Source organism: Bubalus bubalis, chromosome 4, assembly GCF_019923935.1.
Source record: "Bubalus bubalis isolate 160015118507 breed Murrah chromosome 4, NDDB_SH_1, whole genome shotgun sequence".
Taxonomy (NCBI): Eukaryota; Metazoa; Chordata; class Mammalia; order Artiodactyla; family Bovidae; genus Bubalus; species Bubalus bubalis.
Window position 1 is genome coordinate 122,825,734 of NC_059160.1, and position 24,140 is coordinate 122,849,873.

Below are 24,140 nucleotides of genomic sequence, written 5' to 3' on the forward strand. Positions count from 1 at the left end.
TTAATCCAATTTTCTGCTGATGGGTGGGGCTGTGTTCCCTCCCTGCAGTTTGACCTGAGGCCATACTATGGTAGCAGTTATGGCAGCAACCTCCTTCAAAAGGACTTATGCAGGCACTGTTGTATTCAATGTCCCTGATCCCATGGCAGGTCAGTGTTGACCCATGCCTCTGCCCGAGACTCCTGGACACTCACAGGCAAGTCTGGCTCAGTCTCTTGTGGGGTCACTGCTCCTTTCTCCTGGGTCCCAGTGCACACAAGGTTCCAGTGCACACAAGGTTCTGTTTGTGCTCTCCAAGAGTCTGTTTCCCCAGTCCTGTGTAAGTTCTGTAATCAAATCCCACTGGCCTTCAAGGTCAAATTCCCTGGGGTTCTCAGTCCCTTTTCCAGATCTCCAGGTTAGGAAATCTGTTGCAGGCCCTAGAACTTTCATAACAGTGCGAGAACTTCTTTGGGATAATTGTTCTCCAGTTTGTGGGTTGTCTGCTCGGTGGTTCTGTGGTGGGGCTCACACGCCATGCCTCCCAGGTCTGCTGCAGCCAGAGCCCCTGTCCCCAGGCCAGGCCACTGCTGACCCATGCTTTTGCAGGAGAAAATCAAACACTCAAATGCAGGGACCCCAGTCTCTTATGGGATCCCTGGATCCTGGTGCACACAAGGTTTTGTTTGAGCCCTCCAAGCATCTCTGGCAGTTATGGAGTTTGATTCTAAACGTGATTTTGCCCCTCCTACCATCTTACTGGGGCTTCTTCTTTGCCTGTGGACATGGTGTATCTTTTTTTGGTGGGATTTCAAACAACTATGAAATGATAAAAAGAAACCAACTTTAAGTTAAAGGTAGAAGTAAAAGAAATCAGTGGGGTGAGAGGAATAATAGCTCAGAGAATCAAAAGGTCCCAGAGAAGGTCACACTGGTTTAGGTCTCTCCTGGGGGAGAGACCAGGGCTGAATTAGATGGAGGGGAGTGTGGTGTATATGCTATCAACGTCAGGGCCCTTGGAGGTAGCCACCCATGAGGAGGAACAAGCAAAGAAGGCTGAGAGCCAGGGCTGCCTGGCAACAGCATCCTTGGTCCCTCTGCTGGGACCACAGAGTCCTGCTCAGGGAGGGGCACAGCACTGCTCATTAGCAATCCAGTCTCATAATTAGATACTGACCAAAGCCAAGCTGGGGGCTTCCCTTGTGGCTCAGACAGTAAAGAATCTGCCTGCAATGCAGGAGACCTGGGTTTGATCCCTGGGTTGGGAAGATCCCTTGGAGAAGGGAATGGCTACCCACTCCAGTATTCTTGCCTAGAGAATTCCATGGACAGAGGAGCCTGGTAGGCTACAGTCCCTGGGGTCAAGAAGAGTTGCACACAATGCTAAGCTAGGGTGAGAATATCCAAATGCCTGTAATGAAACATTTTTCACTAGAAGGAAGCACTATGGAAAACTGCATTCCTGAGTTTTCTAGACCAGATGCCCTCCCTCGAAATCCAGGCTTCCCATATTGGAGCCTATGCTTTCTCAAAGTTATTAGCAGAAGGTGAGTTTTGTTAAGTCTCTTTACAGAAACAGAAGCTAAAATAGAGACTCAGCCTTAAAATGTGTCACCAGCCACCTGCGGTCATTGGGAAGCCAGGTAAAAATCCATGCCAAGCTCTACTTCTTACAGACAAGGGGCCTGAATGGTGCTTCCAGGGAGACTGATGGGATGATTAGTGGTCAGAGCTGCCACTATGGCCACAGCTATGGTCATGATTTCTGAGACAAGCTACTCTCCAGAGTGCAAACACAGTTACACAAAACAGAGGCCCTGAGCAGCCATTTCTAAAGACCAAGGATTTGGACTTCCCTGGTGGTCCAGTGGTTAAGAATCTGCCTGCAGGGGACACGGGTTCAATCCCTGGTCTGAGAAGATTCCACATGCTGTGGGGCAACTAAGCCCATGTGCCACAATTACTGAGCCCAAGCTCTACTGAAGCCTGCAAGTTCAAAAGCCCTTGCTCTGCAACAAAAGAAGCCACTACAATGAGAAGCCCCCACTTGCCACAACTAGAAAAAAAGCCCTCCCAAAGACCCAGCACAAACAAAAATAAATAAATGAATAACATTTTAAAAATAATAACAATAAAGACCAAGTTGTTAAGATAGGAAGGGTCCTGTTAGAACCTGTGCATTTGCCTTAGACCATACTTGTGAGATGTATGGGCTTCTCTCATAGCTCAGTTGGTAAAGAATCCGTCTGCAATGCAGGAAACCCTGGTTGAATTCCTGGGTTGGGAAGATCCGCTGGAGAAGGGATAGGGTACTCATTCCAGTATTCTTGGGCTTTCCTTGTGGCTCAGCTGGTAAAGAATCCACCCGCAATGCAGGAGACCTGGGTTCAATCCCTGAGTTGGGAAGATCCCCTGGAGAAGAGAAAAGCTACCCAGTCCTGGCCTGGAGAATCCCATGGACTGTATAGTCCATGGGGTCACAAAGAACTGGACACAACTGAGCGACTTTCACTTCAACTTCATACTTGTGAGATGCTGACATAGACCGTGACGATTCTAAAACACTCAACGGCCTCTGCACAACAGACACAGTAGTCAAGAGGAAGCATTTCAGAGTTCAACAGACTTAGATGGGGACCATCTCCTGCTAATTGCAATGCCCAGGCTTCCTTCTCTCTAAAATAGGCAGTAATAGCTCCCAGGGAGTTAAAAGGTGATATAAGATCAAATGATGTGTAAAATTCTTGGCAAAGTAAGGATTCCACAAATGTTACTGTTATTTGCAGGACTTCATTGCACCAGTGAGGTAACACAACTAGAATCAGAGTTTCAAAACAAAGTCAATTTTCACCTCCTAGCTCAGAGCTCTTTAGCTGGATTTCAATCTCAAGATATTATTAAATGTCAGTGTGATGTCAGTTAAGTTATGATCCATCAAGATTCTGAGCAGGTGCCTTAATGGTGTTTGTTTGGTCTTACCTTGTGAAACTCTCCTCATGCTCAGACACTGCTTTTTGCTCATATCTGAGAAGAACATGGGATGGCCTGATGTCTTGTCTGATCACTGGTCACTTACTGCTGGGTACAGAAGAGGTTAACCAGTGCCCACCAACCCTCTGTGTTCACTACATCTGATTTGTAGCCCACCATATCTGTAAGCACCCATGATCTTTATATCTTAATACAAGCTCCTTCACAAAATTTTGTACAAATCCTTAAAAGGGAAAGAATATTTCAACACAAGTTAATCCTTTAGCTAAAGGAGATATACTGCTTAGCAAATTCAATGTAATAAAAACTGTTGTCTCTAAAAAGGAAGGTGTCTTTTAACTGAAAATTCAACTGAAGGGAGTTATCCTGAGCATGAACTGAGAAAGGGCTCAGTCAGAAGAGTACAAAAAAATCCTTTAACTTCATCAACATCATCATTCAAACTACTGGATTATTTTCCCTAATACGACTGCAACCTGAACTATTCTGTATTTGTTTTCATCAGTACTTGGAGAAAGAAAACTACAATGACACTTTTCTTGAGCAATGTAGAAAGCAGCTTCCATTTCTAATTTAAATGATTTTTATTTTACATTTTAAAAATTAAAACTATTACAATTAATTTTCCAATCAATGTATTTTGTGGTGCTGAAATTTTAAAATTTGCAGCCACTGCAAATTTGTAAAGTACTGCTGACCCTTGAAACAACAAGAGTTTGAACTGCAAGGGTGCACTTACACAGGGATTTTCTCAACAGTCAGTACTGCAGCTTGACTAGCTGGTTGAACTGCAGATACTGAGCTCACTATAAATTACAGGCAGCTTGTCGACTGCTCACAGGGTAGCCCTCACCCTTGTGTTGTTGAAGTGAAAGTGAAAGTGAAGTCGCTCAGTCATGTCCAACTCTCTACGACCCCATCACTGTAGCCTACCAGGCTCCTCCATCCATGGGATTTTCCAGGCAAGAATGCTGGAGTAGGCTGCCATTTCCTACTACAATTCTGTTCTGGCAATTTCCTTCCATAATTTAAAATCACCAGAAGAGGGCAGAGCTAAATATGTAATACTTGGATGGCTGTGGATGAATGGGAAGGAGCTTTCAAAATGAAGCTGAATTCTATTTTTGACTGGAATTTAGCAACTCAGTTGCTATATTTACCCAGCATAGAGACTTGCCAAGAAGACTTGCAACCTAATTTCTCTTCCGCACAAATAGGGAAATAAAAATCAACACCACAACAGAATAAATGCTATAGAGTAAATGCAGTAGAAATGCTTGGCCTTAACAGAATAAAGATGTAGAAGAATCTAACATTTATAATACCTTATACCTTGCTGAATTCTATGCATACACATTTATGTGGAACAATTTAATGGCTTACAAATCAAATCAGAAATAGTGTGTGTGTGTGTGCATGCTCAGTCACTCAGTGTGTCTCTTTGCAACCCCATGAACTATAGCCCACAAGTCTCCTCCATCCATGGAATTTTCCAGGCAAGAATACTGGAGCAGGTTGCCATTTCCTACTCCAGGGGATCTTCCTGACCCTGGGATTAAACCCACATCTCTTCCATTTCCTGCATTGGCAGGTGGATTCTGTACCACTTTGCCACCTGGGAAGCCCCCAGAAATACTGAGTATGTGATAATAGTAGAGATAAAGAAATAAATTAATCTGTAAAAAACAACTTTATATATGTATATGCATTACATAACTTCTTAATCTAGAATACATACCCTGTAGACAAGATTACTGAAAAGGTTTAAAATTTTTCTCTCCAGGATTGTTTGAAATTTTGACAAACTCACAAATAATTATTTTATTCTCAATCTTCATATTCTGTAACGTCAGTGTTCCACAAACCCTTATATTTCAAAAGTAAAATTCAGAAGAACATGCTTATAAATATATAAAGGAAGGAAAATCGGAATTAGGCCTTGGGCCATAGTAAATACTAAATAAGATTCAATTTAATCATCTTTTTTGTTAAAATAGGGATTTATTCAGAGCTACACTTCCAGATCTGAATATCTGCATTTTACATCTCAACTTTTTTCAAATAAGAACAATGAAAGAATTGAACAGAGAAAGTTCCTGTAAGGAATTAGAGATGGCATTAGCTACACTGAAGATTCCATCAACCACCTGGAGACCAGTTTCATCTCTCTCAGCTGAGCAGTTTCTCAATCACACACAGAAAGTGAACCAAAGCCTTAATGAGCCATCTGGGAAAGAGCCTGGGTCATTAAGTTTGTGTTAGCCCAGCAGCCCTCATCAGCTGAGCTCAACCTCATGAGAATTCAAAGGTAGGACCTCCTTGGAGTTAAAGGAAAAAAGGCAAAAAGCAGTTTCCACAGAGAAGCAGCAACTAATTTTCACAGAACACATTTCGTAGAACAAGGCCTTCCCAAAGCTGGCTGATCAAAACCCCTATTTCCAGAAGTCAACCTCAGGCCCAGCCAATCGAACACAGTAATATGGCAGAGAGGAGTAGCAGATGAGGCTACAGCCCCAGCCAGGAGGTCACTGAAGGGACCCTGCAGGTGTGAGTGAGGGCTCTGTTGTCACCTCAGGTGAGGGTGAGCAGCTTCAGCAGATGTGACAGGATCGCTCATCTGTGGGGAAGGAGCTGAGGGGCAGAGGGGGACCATGGAAGCCAAGTAAGAGGCTTAAGTGAGCTGCACCAGAGTGATGACAAGGAAGAGAAACAAGGCCCGAGTTTCTAGAGAGAAGCTGACCCTTGAACAACTTGGGTTGGAATAGTGTGGGTCCACTTACACATGGATTTTGTTCAGTAGTAAACACTTGAGAACCACATGCTTCACAGAGAGAACCATGGCTGCAGGCTGATGGCCACCCTTAACTTACGGGAGGATGCTCTACTGCGGAAGGGGCAAGGGTTGGAGGCCTTTGCCCCCCGCCTGTCTGAGGGGCAGCAGTGTCTCTGAATCAACAGTTTTGGCAACATGTCAGCTGTGGGAGGTGAAGACAAGGCACAAAATGTGGAGTCAGCTTTCCTGGGTTTGGATTCCACCTGCTGCTCACAAAACTATGTGACTTACCAAGTGACATTAAGTTTCAGTTTTCACATCATAAAATGGAAGTAGGATTAAATAAACAAATGGTTTAAGTTTAAATTAATCAATTTAAGTGATCCCTGTTAAACACTGAGTGCTTGGCCCTTCAACATGCTGGCTGCTTTTCATAGGGTTTTGCTGTTAATGATGTTGCTGTAAAAATGTAATTCATTGAGGTCTACTTGGTGGCTCAGATGGTAAAGAATCTGCCTGCAACCCAGGAAACACGGATTTCATCCCTGGGGAAGGGAGTAACAATCCAGTCCAGTAGTTTTGCCTGGAGAATGCCATGGACAGAGGAGCCTGGTGGGCTACAGTCTATGGGTCACAAAGAATCAGACACGACTGAATGACTAATACTTCCACTTTCCCTTTTTGGGCAAGGTCTACTTTGGAGGAGGCACTGTGAAAATAAACACTTTTTTAAAAAACGGTAAAAAGCTCCCTGGTGATGAAGATAGGGAACCTGAGACCATTTTCAGTTTCCCCCTTAACTGCTGCTGGCGTACTTACTTATTTATTTATTCTGCAAAACAGAGACATGCTGAAGTTTGGAAACAACTTAGTTTTGTTACCATGATCCTCAAAGCCATAGATCATCTACAGGATGTGTCTCATGGCATCAAGAACAAGAAATAAGTCCCAGTTCCCTGAATCTCATTCCTAACGCCTGGACTGGGGCAACCAACCAGACCATGTGAACTCACTCAACCTGCATTTGCTGTGGACCTAATTCACATGACTGAGTGACTGAACTGACTGACTAATCATCCCTCCCATGCTTTCCTGCTCACACTGAGGAAAGCATCACCCACCTGTAGGCCCTCACTGCTGGTATCCACAGCGAGTCTCAAACTTCTGCTTTGTCAGGATACAATTCTTCTATTTTTAGCCATGCTGCACTGCCTGTGGGATCTTAGTTCCCTAACCAGGGATCAAACCCAGGCCCCTGCAGTGGAAGCAGAGTCCTAGCCACTGGACCACCAGGGAAGGCCCATGATACTACTTTAAAGGAGGTGCCCATGGCAGTTGCCAACTGAAATTACACTATCAAATGAGCACCCAATAAACTGGCAGATTTTTAAATCAAGTCAATATATCCTCTGTGAGGATTTTCTATTAGATAGCAAACTTCAGCACATACTTTCCCCAAATACTGTGAAATCGGTCAGCATACAAAGACCACTGTATTTCAGTTTTGTAACTGACACTTGGGCAGAAGGGTGGTGGATGCACCAACAGTTCAGTTCAGTCGCTCAGTCGTGTCTGACTCTTTGTGACCCCATGAATCGCAGCACACCAGGCCTCCCTGTCCATCACCAACTCCCGGAGTTCACTCAGACTCACATCCATCCAGTCAGTGATGCCATCCAGCCATCTCATCCTCTGTTGTCCCCTTCTCCTGCCCCCAATCCCTCCCAGCATCAGAGTCTTTTCCAATGAGTCAACTCTTCGCATGAGGTGGCCAAAGTACTGGAGTTTCAGCTTTAGCATCATTCCTTCCAAAGAAATCCCAGGGCTGATCTCCTTCAGAATGGACTGGTTGGATCTCCTTGCAGTCCAAGGGACTCTCAAGAGTCTTCTCCAACACCACAGTTCAAAAGCATCAATTCTTCAGCACTAAGCCTTCTTCACAGTCCAACTCTCACATCCATACATGACCACAGGAAACACCATAGCCTTGACTAGATGGACCTTTGTTGGCAAAGTAATGTGTCTGCTTTTGAATACGCTATCTAGGTTGGTTATAACTTTCCTTCCAAGGAGTAAGCGTCTTTTAATTTCATGGCTGCAATCACCATCTGCAGTGATTTTGGAGCCCAAAAAGTCTGACACTGTTTCCACTGTTTCCCCATTTATTTCCCATGAAGTGATGGGACTAGATGCCATGATCTTCGTTTTCTGAATATTGAGCTTTAGGCCAACTTTTTCACTCTCCTCTTTCACCTTCATCAAGAGGCTTTTTAGTTCCTCTTCACTTTCTGCCATAAGGGTGGTGTCATCTGCATATCTGAGGTTATTGATATTTCTCCCAGCAGTCTTGATTCCAGCTTGTGTTTCTTCCAGTCCAGCGTTTCTCATGATGTTCTCTGCATATAGGTTAAATAAGCAGGGTGACAATATACAGCATTGACGTACTCCTTTTCCTATTTGGAACCAGTCTGTTGTTCCATGTCCAGTTCTAACTGTTGCTCCCTGACCTGCATACAGAGTTCTCAAGAGGCAGATCAGGTGGTCTGGTATTCCAATCTCTTTCAGAATTTTCCATAGTTTATTGTGAACACCTACAATAAACAATAAACACACCCTGTTGGATGCACCAACAGGGCCCCTCAAAGACCCTCTGCCACTAGGTGCAGGAATCGCAGAGCCTGTCTCCCGAACAGCTCCTGTTTGCAAAGCGTTAAGACTAGCATCTAAGTTAAGTCATGCAGGATTTCTCCTCAGATCTTGCCTTGGCTTCTGCTGCCTTCTATTTGGAATCTAAAGCTCCCCTCCCATTTTAGTAAATATTGGCTGCATTTGTAATAGGAAACTAGAAATAAAGGTTTTCTCCACTGTGTCCTGTGACCCGAGGACTCCATGTGTCTAACTGTCCTCTTCCCCATCCACCTTCAATAGATATACAGACAACATAAAACCAATATTTACTACAAAATGAGGGCATTTTCAGATCCCATTCATGCCAATCCCTAATTTCAGTTATATTTTGAGTTTGCTTTCAAGGCTAGCCTATTGTCATGCCCCTTACAGGATCAGTAAGACCTTCAACACGGACCATCTGGTGCCTCAAGAAGCTTGGCCTTTGAAAACAATGGTGATGACACCCAAGCACCTTACTCCCACCTGCAGGCTCGAGGGGTCTCTCTAAACTCACGGGCATCCGGACATGCCAACACATTTCTGAGCCGCACCCTTAGCCCATCCCTCAGTCTCTGATCAAAACTGGCCTTCTTCCAGACGATTGTTCCAAGTGAACCTGTGACACCAACATTTTTATATGAAACATCATGGAAAATTTCTCATTTTTAAAGTCCTCCTCTGAGGGCAGTATTTAAAGTACATCTTGGGGTCCTTATTGTTCACACAGATTTCTCAGGCTACTAATACTTGCTCCACTCTTCCTAGGCTGCCTTCCATCTTTGAATCCCTAGTATTTACTACAAGGATCCCCAACATCTTTCTCAAACAGCTTTAAAAATGTCCAAGATTCTTCACAGAACATTCACAGAAGTCACAGGGTTACTTTGTTAAAGAAAACACTCATACCCAACCTCATTAATGAATGTGCTGGGACTATTAACCACCAAGAACACAGGGAAATTGAGAATCTGTTTCAGTCAGAAGTTCTTCTTCTCACTAAGACAGGGTGGTGTGGAGAAAAGTACCTGACCTGACTGCCGGCAGACAGATTTCTGGCTGGCCAAAGTACTGCAGCTGCAGGTAAGTCACTCCTCCTTTCTGAGCTTGAGTGACCTCACCTGTCAACTCCACTCCCAACTCCCATCCGCACTGACCCAATTCTGGGGCAGAGTCAACATTATCCCCACCCTGTACCCCCACCAGCCTCCAGAAGCACCCTTTTTCCTCCCACCAGTTCTCAGTGATGGTTCTGTGCATCCACATGAAACATTTCCACACTATTTTCAAACATTTGGCCTTACACACCCCTACTCACTCAGTGCAGAGGTCAAAGCCTCCTAACGCACAGCAAACCCGGACGCTGTCAGCACTCCCTCACCTTCCCATGAGCCACCTGTAAGAAAAACCCACCTGCGCTGATCCCCCTTTCCCGGTCTCTTTTCACACACAGGTGTTGCTACTCGTGTCCCAGGGCAGCCCTGAGCTGAGCTACATATCCTATCCCGCTGACACTCTCAGGACCACACGCTATCCATCAATTCTCCTTCTCTATAGGGTCCCTCCTATCAGCATCTGCACATGCTCTAAACATGCCCAAGCTTTTATTTAAAAAGGTATTTCTCCTTCCCTTCTCATAACAAGGCCTGACACAAGGCCTCTGGTGCTCATCACACTCCTGTGCTGACCCCTTCCTGCCTCCCCAGCTCGCCCTGACCCTTCATCCAGCTTCAGCATGCAGAGACCTGGCCAGAGTCCCCCATCAAAAAACACACATACATCCAACCAAGACTGCTCTCTACATCTGCAAGGTTACTGACAATAACTTTGACAAATTCAATGACTACTTTTCAATCTCACTCTTCCTTGACCTCTTAGCATTGTTTGGTATCACTTACTCCCCCATCTGTCTTTTATCTGTCTCTCTGCCCCACCTCTCTAACTGCTCTTCACCTGTCCCATGCAGCTTTCCCCTGCCCATTGCATAAATGTTCATCTGCATGTCAGGTCTTGCTTGATTCTCATCCTGTGGGCACTCTTCAATGCCTAACAGCTTCAGGGATCATCTGCACAATCAAAGACTCCATCTCTCTCCCCCTAGGCTCTGTCTCCTGACCCCCAGGCACAAATAATCAATTACTTCTGTGTATCTTTCAGTATATTATCCTCAAATTCCATAAGACCTAAACTGAACAACAATTATGTTCACAAGTCCTCCAGGTGATTCCAATGCCTGCTCACATTTGAGCACCACTAGTCTACGAGTATCATCTGCCCCTTCATCATCCCCAGTGCTGCTTCCATAGCTAAGGACAGCACCTCCACACTCTTGGATTCCCACACCATCTTCCTCAGAATCTTCCAGCCTCCAAGTCAGACCCACAGAACAACCCTAGGTCAAGACTCCACAAGCACCTGGAATGCTTTCTCCTCTGCCTAAAACCCTCCAGTGGTTTCCCACTGCTCTCAGGACTGAGCTCCAATTCCTAAATCCATCTACCAGAAGACTCCATCAACTGCTCTGGGTACCAACCACACTCTTTACAGATGCCTGTCCCACCCCTGCCCCTCACACTGGACACTATGCTCCAGTCACACTGACCACTCAATTCTCTGTCCCCCATAAAACACTGCACCAGTGTACCTGCCCACCTGGCAGCCCCTTGGACAGTGAGCAACACAGCAATAGGGAGAGGACCTGTATTTTTCAGGAAAGTAATTCAGTTTTTATTATATAACAGTATTTTATTATATGACTGGCTGATGACCACACATGGTTAGAGACGGAAAGAAAAGTCAAACTGACTTTTCAAAATACATTTATCTTTTATGTATTACCTAATGATGCTAAAGCTGAAACTCCAGTTCTTTGGCCACCTCATGCGAAGGGTTGACTCATTGGAAAAGACTCTGATGCTGGGAGGGATTGGGGGCAGGAGGAGAAGGGGACGACAGAGGATGAGATGGCTGGATGGCATCACTGACTCGATGGATGTGAGTCTGAGTGAACTCCGGGAGTTGGTGATGGACAGGGAGGCCTGGTGTGCTGCGATTCATGGGGTCACAGAGTCAGACACGACTGAGTAACTGAACTGAAGTATAGACCTGGGGCCAGCTAACTGCAGCCAGTGTTTGTAAATGAAGTCTTGTTAAGAAATAACAGCCAAACCTATTCCCTGCATATTGTCTGTGGTGCCCACATGACAATGGCGTAGCTGGGTTCAGTGACAGAGGCTGTAAAGCACTTACTAAGGCCTTCTATCTGGCCAAGCCCTCAGCTAGACAATAAAGATAATAGAAAGGAAATAAATCACCTTTCAGATTTCCAAAGGCTAGTACAAATCTGGGGGCTTCCCAGGAGGTGCTAATGGTAAAGAAGTCCCCTGCCAATGCAGGTGGACATAAAAGGCATTGGTTCAATCCCTGGGGTCAGGAAGATCCCCTGGAGGAGGACATGGCAACCCACTCCAGTATTCTGGCCTGGAGAATCCCAAGGACAGAGGAGCCTGGTGGTCTACCGTCCATGGGGTCACAAAGAGTCAGAAAGAAACAACTTTGTGCACTACAAACCTGGAGGAAAATCCCTCTCAGTCCCTGGTTGGCTGCTGTCCTCTGGATCCTCAGGTTCTACACTCCTCCTGGCTCTCAAGACTCAAAAGGGAGGCCACAGAAATGTGAGTCATGTCCACAGAACTGATTACTATTCAGGGCAAATCCACAAGAAAGAGAAGAAAACCATGACAAAAAGGCTGGGCTAAGTCATCCGTTTTAATTAAAGGCCATCAACAAACATTCGCAACCAATTCTGCATCACCCACACTGCCAAAGGAGTGAGAAGAAGCACCAGTTGTCAAAGTAAAACAGGCCCTGATACAGCAAGATCCTTAAATGAGCAAAAACAAACTACAGAGAAGACAGTATGTCACTGACTTCAAAAGTGGCACAAATGAGCTTTTTTTTTTTTAATTTTATTTTTAAACTTTACATAACTGTATTAGTTTTGCCAAATATCAAAATGAACTTTGAAAAGTTGATTTTTCTAAACCTCAATGAGCTTCGTGTCTGGGGATTACTGTGAAATCTACAGACGTCCTAGCAGCATCTCTTCTAAACTCAGAATGCTGTGACGGGTAGTAACGTCAGTGCCGTTGCTACTTTCACAACAACACTCTCGAATTAAGCATAGTTGGAGGGTTGAGGGGGTGGGGGAATCAACTGTTTTGCTTTCTAAAATAGAATACACAACAAGTAGCACAAATTTACTAAACACCAGGTCGAAAAAATAAAATAACCTCATAACATATGTGCTTCAATTCAGATGTATGGAAGTTAAGATACTGATTCCTACAAGAGCTAGTCACAGTTCAACCACTCACTAAAGTAACCAGGGACAAATTACAATAAATTGTAAGAATGAAAATAAAAGTGACAGAGCATTCTTTAAAATGATGGAGTCCAGGATAATAATTTTCAAAACATGTATTTAACAAAACATGTATTAAAACCCTTCTCCTCGATACTGAACCATATGACTACAAACATGGAGGTTATAGCCTGAACCACCACACAGTCAATCCTGTGGTAAATACAAATGTTTAAAAACCAAGATAGTGGAGGAATAGCACGGGGAGACCACTTTCTCCCCCACAAATTCATCAAAAGATCATCTGAATGCTGAGCAACTTCCACAAAACAACTTCTGAACGCTGGTGGAGGACACCAGGCACCCAGAAAGGCAGCCCATTCTCTTTGAAAGGAGGTAGAACAAAATATAGAAGACAAAAAGAGAGACAAAAAAGTTAGGGATGGAGACCTGCTCTGGGGAGGGAGTTGTGAAGGAGAATTTTCCAAACAGCAGGAAACCCTCTCACTGGCAGGTCTGTGGGGAGTTTTGGAATCTCAGAGGGCAACATAACCGGCAGGAAAAGAAAAAAAAAAAAAAACACACAGAATACGCACCTAACTGCAACTCCCAGCAGAGAAGTAGCCCAGATGCTCGTGTTGGCCACCAGCGACCGGGGGCTGGACAGGGAGGCGCGGGTTGCATGCTTAGGGTAAGGACCGGGCCTGAATGCCCTGAGAACAATCTTAGGGAACTAACCTGAGATGGCAACCCAAACTGTGGGGTAGCCAGAGAGAGAGAGAAAAAAAAAAAGAACTTTCCCACAAAAGGCTCTAATCTAATGCACAGCCTGGCCCTCTCAAAGAACAAAGGATTGAGTGAATACCAAAGGAGAGCTGGCCGGCTGCATACAGGCTCCTCCCCTGCCGCAGGAGGCAGAGAGGCAGGTGGGTGACAGCCAGAGCCGGAAGGCAAGGGGCTACTCCAACCTCAGCCCCAGAGACCAGCATCCTCCACCAAACTGAGAGCAGGCTCCCAGTTGCTAACCAAGTCTTCCTGGGCTCCTGAATGGTTGACATCCGCCAGGAGGGCCGCAGCCTGAGATCAGCTCCCCAGAGGAGACACACAGCACACCTGAGATGGTGCTCCCGAGCGGCTGGGACTGGGGAGATGATTAAGATGCACGATCCACCTGGGACAGTGGGCGCGCCACGCACCTGGTGAGCCGCTCGGACCTGGGAAGGGCACAAAACGCACGCCCAACCAAGTCTGTGCTCCTGTGAAGTACCCGAGAACCTGAACTTAAGCAGCTCAGACCTGGGAAGTGCACAAAACACAGCGTGCGCTTTGGACAGTGCCCCTGCTGAGCAACCTGAAACCTGAGCAGTGTAGACCAAGAAAGCACATGCCGCCATGAGCTGGGGCAAATCCACTGTGGTCCATACACTACGAGCACTCCCCACACATACCAGTGATATGTGTTTGCTGTGTTCCTCCCTCCCCACAACACAACTGAACAAGTGAACCTAACTAAGTGACCTTCTTTGCCCCCTTGTGTCAGGGCGGAAAGTAGACACTGAATAGACTTAGAAAGAGAGGAAGCCAAAATAAACAAAGAAGAGGGAACCACTCTGGAAGTGACAGGTGCAACAGGTTAAAATCCTGTAGTTAATATTGACTAAGCATTGGAAGGGGCCTGTAGACCTTGAGTCTTCTCAAGGTGGAACAAGGAGCTATCTGAAACTGAACTGACCCCCACACTGCCCACAACAACTCCAGAGAAATTCCTATATATATTTTTATTATTATCATTAAAAAATTTTTTTTATTTTTAAGTTTTTTTATTAGTCCTTTAATTTTCATTTTTTATAACCTATTATGGAGAAGGCAATGGCACCCCACTCCAGTACTCTTGCCTGGAAAATCCCACGGACAGAGGAGCCTGGTAGGCTGCAGTCCATGGGGTCGCTGAGGGTCAGACAGGACTGAGCGACTTCACTTTCACTTTTCACTTTTATGCATTGGAGAAGGAAATGGCAACCCACTCCAGTGTTCTTGCCTGGAGAATCCCAGGGATGGGGGAGCCTGGTCTGCCGTCTATGGGGTCGCATAGAGTCGGACACGACTGAAGCGACTTAGCAGCAGCAACAGCAACCTTGCAAAAAAGACCCTATTTTTAAAGCAAATTTCATATATATATATTTTATAGTTTTTATTATTGATTTTGTTTTGTATTTTTAATATTGTATTTTTGAGAGTGTAACCTCTACTCTAGATTTTTAATTTTTGCTTTTTGGTATTTGTTATCAATTTTGTACCTTTAAGAATCTAATCTTCAGCATCCATTTTCTCTTAGGGGTGTGATTATTGGCTTGATTGCTCTCCCCCTTTTCTCCCCCTGGTCACCTTGATCTCCTCCCTCCTCCTTCTCTTCTCTCCTTAACTCTGTGAATCTCTCTAGGTGTTCTGGGCTGTGGAGAACACTTAGGGAACTGATTACTGGCTACATTGGCCTCTCCCCTTTTGACTCCTCCTCTTCTCCTCCTGGTCACCTCTATCTCCCTCCTCCCTCTTCTCTTCTCCATGTAACTCTGTGAACCTCTCTGGGTGTCCTTCACTGTAGAGAATCTTTTCACCATTAACCTAGATGTTTTATCATTTGTACTATATGGATGGAGAAGTGTTGAGGCTACTGTAAGAATAAGACTGAAAGCCAGAGGCAGGAGGCTTAAATCCAAAACTTGAGAACACCAGGAAACTCCTGATTCCACGAACATTAATTGACAAGAGCTCACCAAAAAGCCTCCATACCTACACTGAAACCAAGCTCCACCCAACAGCCAACAAGTTCCAAAGCAAGACATACCATGCTAATTCTCCAGCAACATAGGAACACAGCCCTGAACATTAAAATACAGGCTTCCCAAAGCATGCCAAACCCATAGACACCCCAAAACTCACTACTGAACACTTCATTGCACTCCAGAGAGAAGAGATCCAGCTTCACCAACCAGAACACAGATACAAGCTTCCCTAACCAGCAAACCTTGACAAACCACTAGTCCAACCCCACTCATAGGGAGCAACCTCCACAATAAAAAGGAACAACAAATTTCCAGCCTACAGAAAGGTCACCCCAAACACAGCAATCTATACAAAATGAAAAGGCAGAGAAATATTCAGCAGGTAAAGGAACATGATAAATGCCCACCAAACCAATCTAAAGAGGAGGACATAGGGAGTCTACCTGAAAAAGAATTCAGAATAATGATAATAAAGATGATCCAAAATCTTGAAAACAAAATGGAGTTACAGATAAATAGACTAGAGATAAGGAATGAGAAGATGCAAGAAATGTTTAACAAGGATCTAGAAGAAATAAAGAAGAGTCAATCAATAATGAATAATGCAACAACTGAGAGCAAAAGAACTCTGGAGGGAAACAACTGTAGAACAGCTGAGGCAGAAGAAAGGATAAGTGAGGTGGAAGATAGAATGGTGGAAATAAATGAAGCAGAGAGGAAAAAAGAAGAAAGAATTAAAAGAAATGAGGACAACTTCAGAGACCTCTGTGACAATGTTAAATGCCCCAACACTTGAATCATAGGAGTCCCAGAAGAGGAATACAAAAAGAAAGGCCATGAGAAAATATGAGAAGAGATAATTGTTGAAAACTTCCCTAAAATGGGGAAGGAAATATTCACCCAAGTCCAAGAAACCCAGAGAGTCCCAAACAGGATAAACCCAAGGCAAAACACCCCGAGACACAAGTTAATCAAACTAACAAAGATCAAACACAAAGAACAAATATTAAAAGCAGCAAGAGAAAAGCAACAAATAACACACAAGGGGATCCCCATCAGGAAAACAGCTGATCATTCAAGAAACTCTTCAGGCCAGAAAGGAATGGCAGGACATACTTAAAGTGATGAATGATAAAAACCTACAACCCAGATTACTGTACCCAGCAAGGATCTCATTCAAATAAGAAGGAGAAATCAAAAGCTTCACAGACAAGCAAAAGCTGAGAGAATTCAGAACCACCAAACCAGCTCAACAAATGCTAAAGGATCTTCTCTAGACAGGAAACACAGAAAAGGTTTATAAACTCGAACCCAAAACAACAAAGTAAATGGCAATGGGATCATACTTATCAATAATTATCTTAAATGTAAATGGGTTGAATATCCCCAAAAAAGACAATGACTGGCTGAATGGATACAAAAACAAGACCCCTGTATATGCTGTCTACAAGACACCCACCTCAAGCCAAGGGACACATACAGACTGAAAGTGAAGGGCTAGAAAAAGATATTTCATGCAAATGGAGACCAAAAGAGGAGAGGAGTAGCAATACTCATATCAGATAAAATAGACTTTGAAATAAAAGCCATGAAAAGAGACAAAGAAGGACACTACATAATGATCAAAGGATCAATCAAAGAAGAAGATATAACAATTATAAATATATATGCACCCAACATAGGAGCACTGCAATATGTAAGGCAAACGCTAACAAGTATGAAAGGGGAAATTAACAGTAACACAGTAATAGTGGGAGACTTTAATACCCACTCACACCTATGGCTAGATCAACTAAACAGAAAATTAACAAGGAAACACAAACTTTAAATGATACAATGGACCGGTTAGACCTAATTGATATCTATAGGACATTTCACCGCAAAACAATGAATTTCACCTTTTTCTCAAGTGCACATGGAACATTCTCCAGGATAGGTCACATCCTGGGCAATAAATCTAGCCTTGGTAAATTCAAAAAAACTAAAATCATTTCAAGCATCTTTTCTGATCACAATGTGGTAAGATTAGATGTCAATACTGGGGAAAAAAAACATTAAAAAGACAAACATATGGAGGCTAAACAACATGCTTTTGAATAACCAACAAATCACAGATGAAATCAAAATATGCATAGAAATGAATGAAAATGAAAACACAACAACCCAAAACCTCTGGGATTCAGTAAAAGCAGTGCTAAGGGGAAGGTTCATAGCAATACAAACTTACCTCAGGAAACAAGAGAAAAATCAAATAAAAAACCTAACTTCACATCTAGAGCAACTAAGAAAAGAAGAAATGAAGAACCCCAGGGTTAGTAGAAGGAAAGAAATCATAAAAATTAGGGCAGAAATAAATGAAAAAGAAACAATGGAGACTATGCCAAAACTCAACAAAACGAACAGCTGGTTCTTTGAGAAGATAAATAAAATAGACAAACCATTAGCCAGACTCATCAAGAAACAAAGGGAGAAGAATCAAATAAACAAAATTAGAAATGAAAATGGAGAGATCACAACAGACAACACAGAAATACAAAGGATCATAAGAGATGACTATCAGCAACCATATGCCAATAAATAGGACAACTTGGAAGAAATGGAAAAATTCTTAGAAAAGAATAACCTTCCAAAACTGAACCAGGAAGAAACAGAAAATCTTTACAGACCCATCACAAGCTTAGAAATCAAAACTGTAATCAAAAATCTTCCAACACAAAAGCCCAGGACCAGATGGCTTCACAGGTGAATTCTACCAAAAATTTAGAGAAGGACTAACACCTATCCTACTCAAACTCCTCCAGAAAATTGCAGAGGAAGATAAACTGCCAAACTCATTCTATGAGGCCATCATCACCCTAATACCAAAACCAGACAAAGATGCCACAAAAAAAGAAAACTACAGGCCAATATCACTAATGAACATACATGCAAAAATCCTCAACAAAATTCTAGCAAACAGAATCCAACAACATATTAAAAAGATCATGCCTCATGACCAAGTGGGCTTTATCCCAGGGATTCAAGGATTCTTCAATATCCACAAATCAATCAATGTGATACACCACATTAACAAATTGAAAGATAAAAACCATATAATTACCTCAGTAGATGCAGAGAAAGCCTTTGACAAAATTCAACATCCATTTATGGGGAAAAAAAAAAACAACCCTCCAGAAAGCAGGCATAGAAGGAACATACCTCAACATAATAAAAGCCATATTTGATAAACCTACAGCAAACATTATCCTCAATGGCGAAAAATTGAAACCATTTCCCCTAAAGTCAGGAACAAGACAAGGGTGCCCACTCTCACCACTGCTATTCAACATCCTTGTCTTGCTTCTAACTTTAGGGGAAATGCTTTCAATTTTTTGCCACCGAGGATAATGTTTGCTGTGGGTTTATCATACATGGCTTTTATTTTGCTGAAGTATGTTCCTTCTATGCCTGCTTTCTGGAGAGTTTTTTTTATCATAAATGGGTGTTGAATTTTGTCAAAGGCTTTCTCTGCATCTATTGAGATAATCATATGGTTTTTACCCTTCAATTTGTTAATGTGGTGTATCACATCAATTGATTTGCAAATATTGAGGAATCCTTGCATCCCTGGGATAAGTTCACTTTCTCATGATGTATAATCTTTTTAATATGTTGTTAGATTCTGTTTGCTAGAATTTTGTTGAGGATTTTTGCATAAATGTTCATCAGTGATATCGGCCAGTTTTCTTTTTTGTGGCATCTTTGTCTGGTTTTGGTATTAGGGTGATGGTGGCCTCATAGAGTGGGAGAAAAAATAGCAAACAAAGCAACTGACAAAGAACTAATCTCAAAATATATACAAACAGCTCATGCAGCTCAATACCAGAAAAATAAACGACCCAATCAAAAAATGGGCCAAAGACATTTTTCCAAAGAAGACATACAGATGGCTAACAAACACATGAAAAGATGCTCAACATCACTCATTATCAGAGAAATGCAAATCAAAACCACAATGAGGTAGCCTCTCACACCAGTCAGAATGGCTGCTATCAAAACGTCTATAAACAATAAATGCTGGAGAGGGTGTAGAGAAAAGGGAACCCTCTTACACTGTTGGTGGGAATGCAACCTAGTACAGACACTATGGAGAACAGTGTGGCGATTCCTTAAAAAACTGAAAATAGATCTGCCATATGACCCAGCCATCCCACTGCTGGGCATATACACCAAGGAAATCAGAATTGAAAGAAACATGTGCACCCCAATGTTCATCACAGCACTGTTTACAATAGTTAGGACATGGAAGCAACCTAGATATCCATCCGCAGATGAATGGATAAGAAAGTTGTGGTACATATAAACAATGGGATATTACTGTTATTAAAAAGAACACATTTGAATCAGTTCTAATGAGGTGTATGAAACTGGAGCCTATTATACAGAGTGAAGTAAGTCAGAAAGAAAAACACCAATACAGTATATTAATGCATATATACAGAATTTATAAAGATGGTAATGATGACCCTATATGTAAGACGGCAAAAGAGACACAGATGTTAAGAACAGACTTTTGGACTGTGTGGGAGAAGGAGATGGTGGGATGATTTGAGAGAATAGCATTGAAACATATATATTACCATATGTGAAATAGATGACCAATCCAAGTTCGATGCATGAAACATGGCACACAAAGCTGGTGCACTGGGACAACCCTGAGGGATGGGGTGGGGAGGGAGCTAGGAGGGGGATTCGGGATGGGGGACACATGTACACCCGTGGCTGATTCATGTCAATGTATGGCAAAAACCACCACAATACTGTAAAGTAATTAGCCTCCAATTAAATTTAATTAATTAATTTTTAAAAAACACACATTTTCCTTCCATTACTTTCAAGACCTCAAAAGTCCTGGCTCAGTAGTCCCTTCTGACCTTGTGTCCAGAAACAGTGGCTATGCAGGCCTTCATGCCATGCCCACATCCCTCTCAGGGCCTTTGCGCTTGCTACTGGGCTCCTGAGGGGACCTTCCCTCCAACCTCTCCTCAGCGCTCCAGACATTACATGTGGGGCCCCAATCTACACTCTCCCCATGCCACCCCCATCACTGACCATATTCCCCCGGTTAATTTCCTTCACTGCACTTATCAGAATCTGACATGAATTCATTATCTATACTTTCATCTGGGCTTGTGTTTGTGTCTTAAGTGTCTCACCCCACTGCGAAGAGTGTAATTCAGGAGAACAGGACCTGGTTCAGTAATCTCTCTCTGGAGTCTAGAACACTGCGTGGCATGTAGAATGCATTCAGTAAACATTTGTGAATGAATGAACATTATCACTCAAAGACCTTTGCCTTTCAGTATTCTTGAAATTTTAATCCAGTGAAAATGTAAGGGAGAATGTGAAATCCTTTCATATTTTCTGTAGCATTTCTAAAGCAAAATATTAGGCCCTAAAAATGTATAAAATAACTGGGACTAAACCAAGAGGGTTGACTGAAATAGGTCAGTCCATAAACTGCATGAAGATGCTCTCCAGATCCAGATGGAAGCCCTGTGCTGGGATCTGTGTGGATGGAGATGGGGGGCAGGAGTGCCCTCAGGGAAGGAAGCAAAGGTGGGGGTGGGAAGAGGGCCCTCGTGAGCTTATACCCACAGGCTGGTCTGTCTCAAAGGACAACTGTCCTCAAGAGAACTGCTGGTTAGAAAATCTCCGAAGAGCAGAGAATCTTCCCAGCTGGAAGGCAGCAGAGAGGCTAATTATCAGAAACTCCTCTCCCCACAGAAAGTGCATTCTTCCCGCTTCCCCTACTAAGATCTGTTTATATTGATTCCTCTTCCAGGCTTTGAAGAAAAACCTCGATTGTGCATACATTGAGTGCACACTTCTGTTGTTGATATGCCATTTAAATATATGAAATAACGTTTCTTGTTTCGAGTTAGGTTTGACTTGGGGGAGGGGGCGCGGAGGGCGGGGATGGAGAGGTAGCACAGAGCCAACAAATAAAGTCAGCAAATGCAACCGCACAAAGTTGGGGAAAGAAATTCCCCACTCTGAGGAAATTACTTCATATCATAGTAAGGGGCTGCATTTATTTTGCTTTTCACTCTTTATGCCATACCCAGCCGCCCTCCAATGACCAGGCTGGGAACAGTTACTAGGCTCGCTAGCATAAGAACAGAGGGCGGTGAGGGGCAAGAAACTGCTAGTTCAGTGATTTTTTTGAAAAAGGAGAAATAGGATTACTCTTTTCAGTTTATTTCAATTCCACATTAATAGACTGATAGACTTTATTTCCCCTGGAGAAGGAAACCCGCTCCAGTGTTCTTGCCTGGAGAATCCCATGGACAGAGGAGCCTGGTGGGCTACTGTCCATGGGGTTGCAAAGAGTCAGACATGACTGAGCAACTAAACAACAGACTTTCTTTCTGAGCTTTAAGGGAAGAAAATGCAGTCAACTTAGGAATAGTTTTAATCAAAAAGCAAGTGTTAGGAGTGATAAGTATTGGCCTTTATCCATATTTATTTTAATTTGTAGTTGCAAATTGATATATCTCCTAGAACACAGCTCACTAAAACTTTTAGGCCACAACAGTCTCCAGGTTCTATCCCTGTAATAACACACACAGCTCTCAAAAAGGGAAAGGGAGGAAAAGTTTTTAGTTATCCAATTCTTCTCACACAAGAAAAAGATTTACTGAGCAATGGTTAGCTGCCATGTCATGAATGGACATACAGACAGATAGACAGATGGGTGGATGGATGAATGGATGGATGGAGATAATAAGTGATAGATACAGATTGATATAGTCATGATATATACAGAGATGGATGATAGATGATGGATGGATGGATAGATCAGTCAATCTTAAGAAGAAAGCCTCACAAATCACAGTACATCCCAGGGAATCTTCTTTCACATGGGAAGTATTAAGAAGATCTCACAGTATTTTATGTGGTTCATTTTCCTAAAACTGAAGGGAGACCACAGCTGTGATGGGTAAAGGATAGCAAGGGAAAAAAAAAAAAAAGGCAGATGCATATGGACATTTTGGGATTTACTCTCTTCTTGATCTCAACCAGGGCTCATTTCCAGTATCTCTCTGCACTCCTCACTACAGCACCCTTGTTCAATGGTACACACACACAGAGGAGACAGGGGTGCAATCAGAAGCAGGGCACAAGCATAAGCAGCCCACATGGATGAGACCCACTCCTCTATGGCACAAACTCCGTGCTCCACACAGGGAGCCGAGCATCTCCACTTTCCTCATGAGAGAATCCTCTGTGGGAATTCTCACACATCTGGGTTTAGATGCCCACTCATCACAGCCCCCAAGGTCACACATGTACCACATACCTGAAGAAGATGAGCAATACTCTGGCTTGAAAGCAAAAACCCAGCTATGCTGTCATTTGTTATGCATTATGAAACAGCAGGGAATGATTGTTCTGCAGAATTAACCCTCTTGGTGAGTGGGAGCCGGGGAGAAAGCAGACAGGACTGCTTCGTGTCAACAGTCAGTACACAGATGAGCTATGAACACATGGGAATAGCGCTGCAAGGCCCTCAGAAACCTGCCGCCTCTGGGAACAAAGCTTCCAGCCTCCGAGCTGCTTCTGAAGGTACATCCATGACCAGTAAAGTCGGAAACACTGACTCAAAGCCACTCAAAACCCATCACTGGTTAAAGAAAGCTAGAAAACTGCTGAGAGTGGCCATGTGTTAAGAAAAGGCAGTTTGGCAAATATACTTAAGAACCTCGTCAGAAAGGAAACAGACGTGTTAAGCTGTCGTGGGGAAGGGGCAGGGAGGCCTGCATCGCATGAAGGTGGGGCAAAGGGCAGACACATCAGAGCCGCTGTTGCCCTGCAGCTGCCTCTCAGCCAGCGAGTCCTGTGAACTCTCCTACTTACATCAAACGGAACTGAGCTGGACTGGGCGTTCTGCCCGCACGGTTCCCGGAAGCAGTCGCTGAAAGGAAGGAGGAGCCCCATGGCGATGATCCGCGAGCAGAACTTCTCTGCTTCTTCTGGAGGCCCGTTCTCCTGCTGGCTGAACAGCTTCTCCAGCAGAGTTCTCCCTGCAGGTGAGACACGGTCGTTAGGCAGGAGCACTGGCAGGTCCCCAGCTCAGACTCCCTGAGGAGAGGCGGAAACACAGCTGGGGCGGCGCCATTGCCCAGGCTACGCCATGCGCAGAGAGGACTCTGTGGGCGGCCCAGGTTCCACACGGGGAAGGTCGCCTCCGGTGTCTCCCATCCCCCAACACCTCCTGCCCCCAAAGACAAAGAGGCCATGCGATGGGCCCTCCATCTTCTGCTATGTGAAGAAGCCGCACAGCAGCTTGGAAATCCTCCTGCCATCGCCAAAGGCTCTCTGAGGAGGCAGCCAGGAGCCCCCATTTGGGCTAAGAAATGTCAGTGGCTGATATTCACAGTCTTGTATGGCGACGGTGGGCGCGGGGCAGGGCCCCTGGAAGCGGAGAGGGCTGGCCAGCAGAAAACGTCACCCTGAAGTGACAGAAACGCAACATTTCCTCACGTGCGCCCCAGAAACACCTCTAGGATAGGTCCACATGTCAGGGCTTTGTTAGTTTCCT

At 43.9% G+C, this 24,140-nt stretch overlaps 1 protein-coding gene and 1 long non-coding RNA gene across 8 annotated transcripts in view; both read right to left on the bottom strand.

The window, feature by feature from the left end:
- The window catches only part of FMN2 (formin 2), a 337,046-nt gene extending 313,229 nt beyond the window's left edge, over nt 1–23,817 (bottom strand). For 2 of the 7 annotated variants that reach the window (XM_045165503.1, XM_045165504.1), the window contains exon 1: nt 23,456–23,811. In XM_045165503.1, coding sequence (XP_045021438.1) covers nt 23,456–23,536 — 81 coding nt within the window. In that variant the 5' untranslated portion in view covers nt 23,537–23,811. Of the gene's footprint in view, nt 1–23,455 lie in introns of all 7 variants that reach the window. The other 5 variants (XM_045165505.1, XM_045165506.1, XM_045165501.1 and 2 more) reach the window with 4 other exon arrangements.
- LOC123333387 lies at nt 665–14,544 on the bottom strand. The gene is made up of 2 exons (XR_006550711.2): nt 13,370–14,544; nt 665–798 (listed from the first exon to the last, which is right to left on the bottom strand). It is a non-coding gene; the product is annotated as an uncharacterized LOC123333387 (long non-coding RNA).
- Nucleotides 23,818–24,140: the final 323 nt, after the last annotated feature.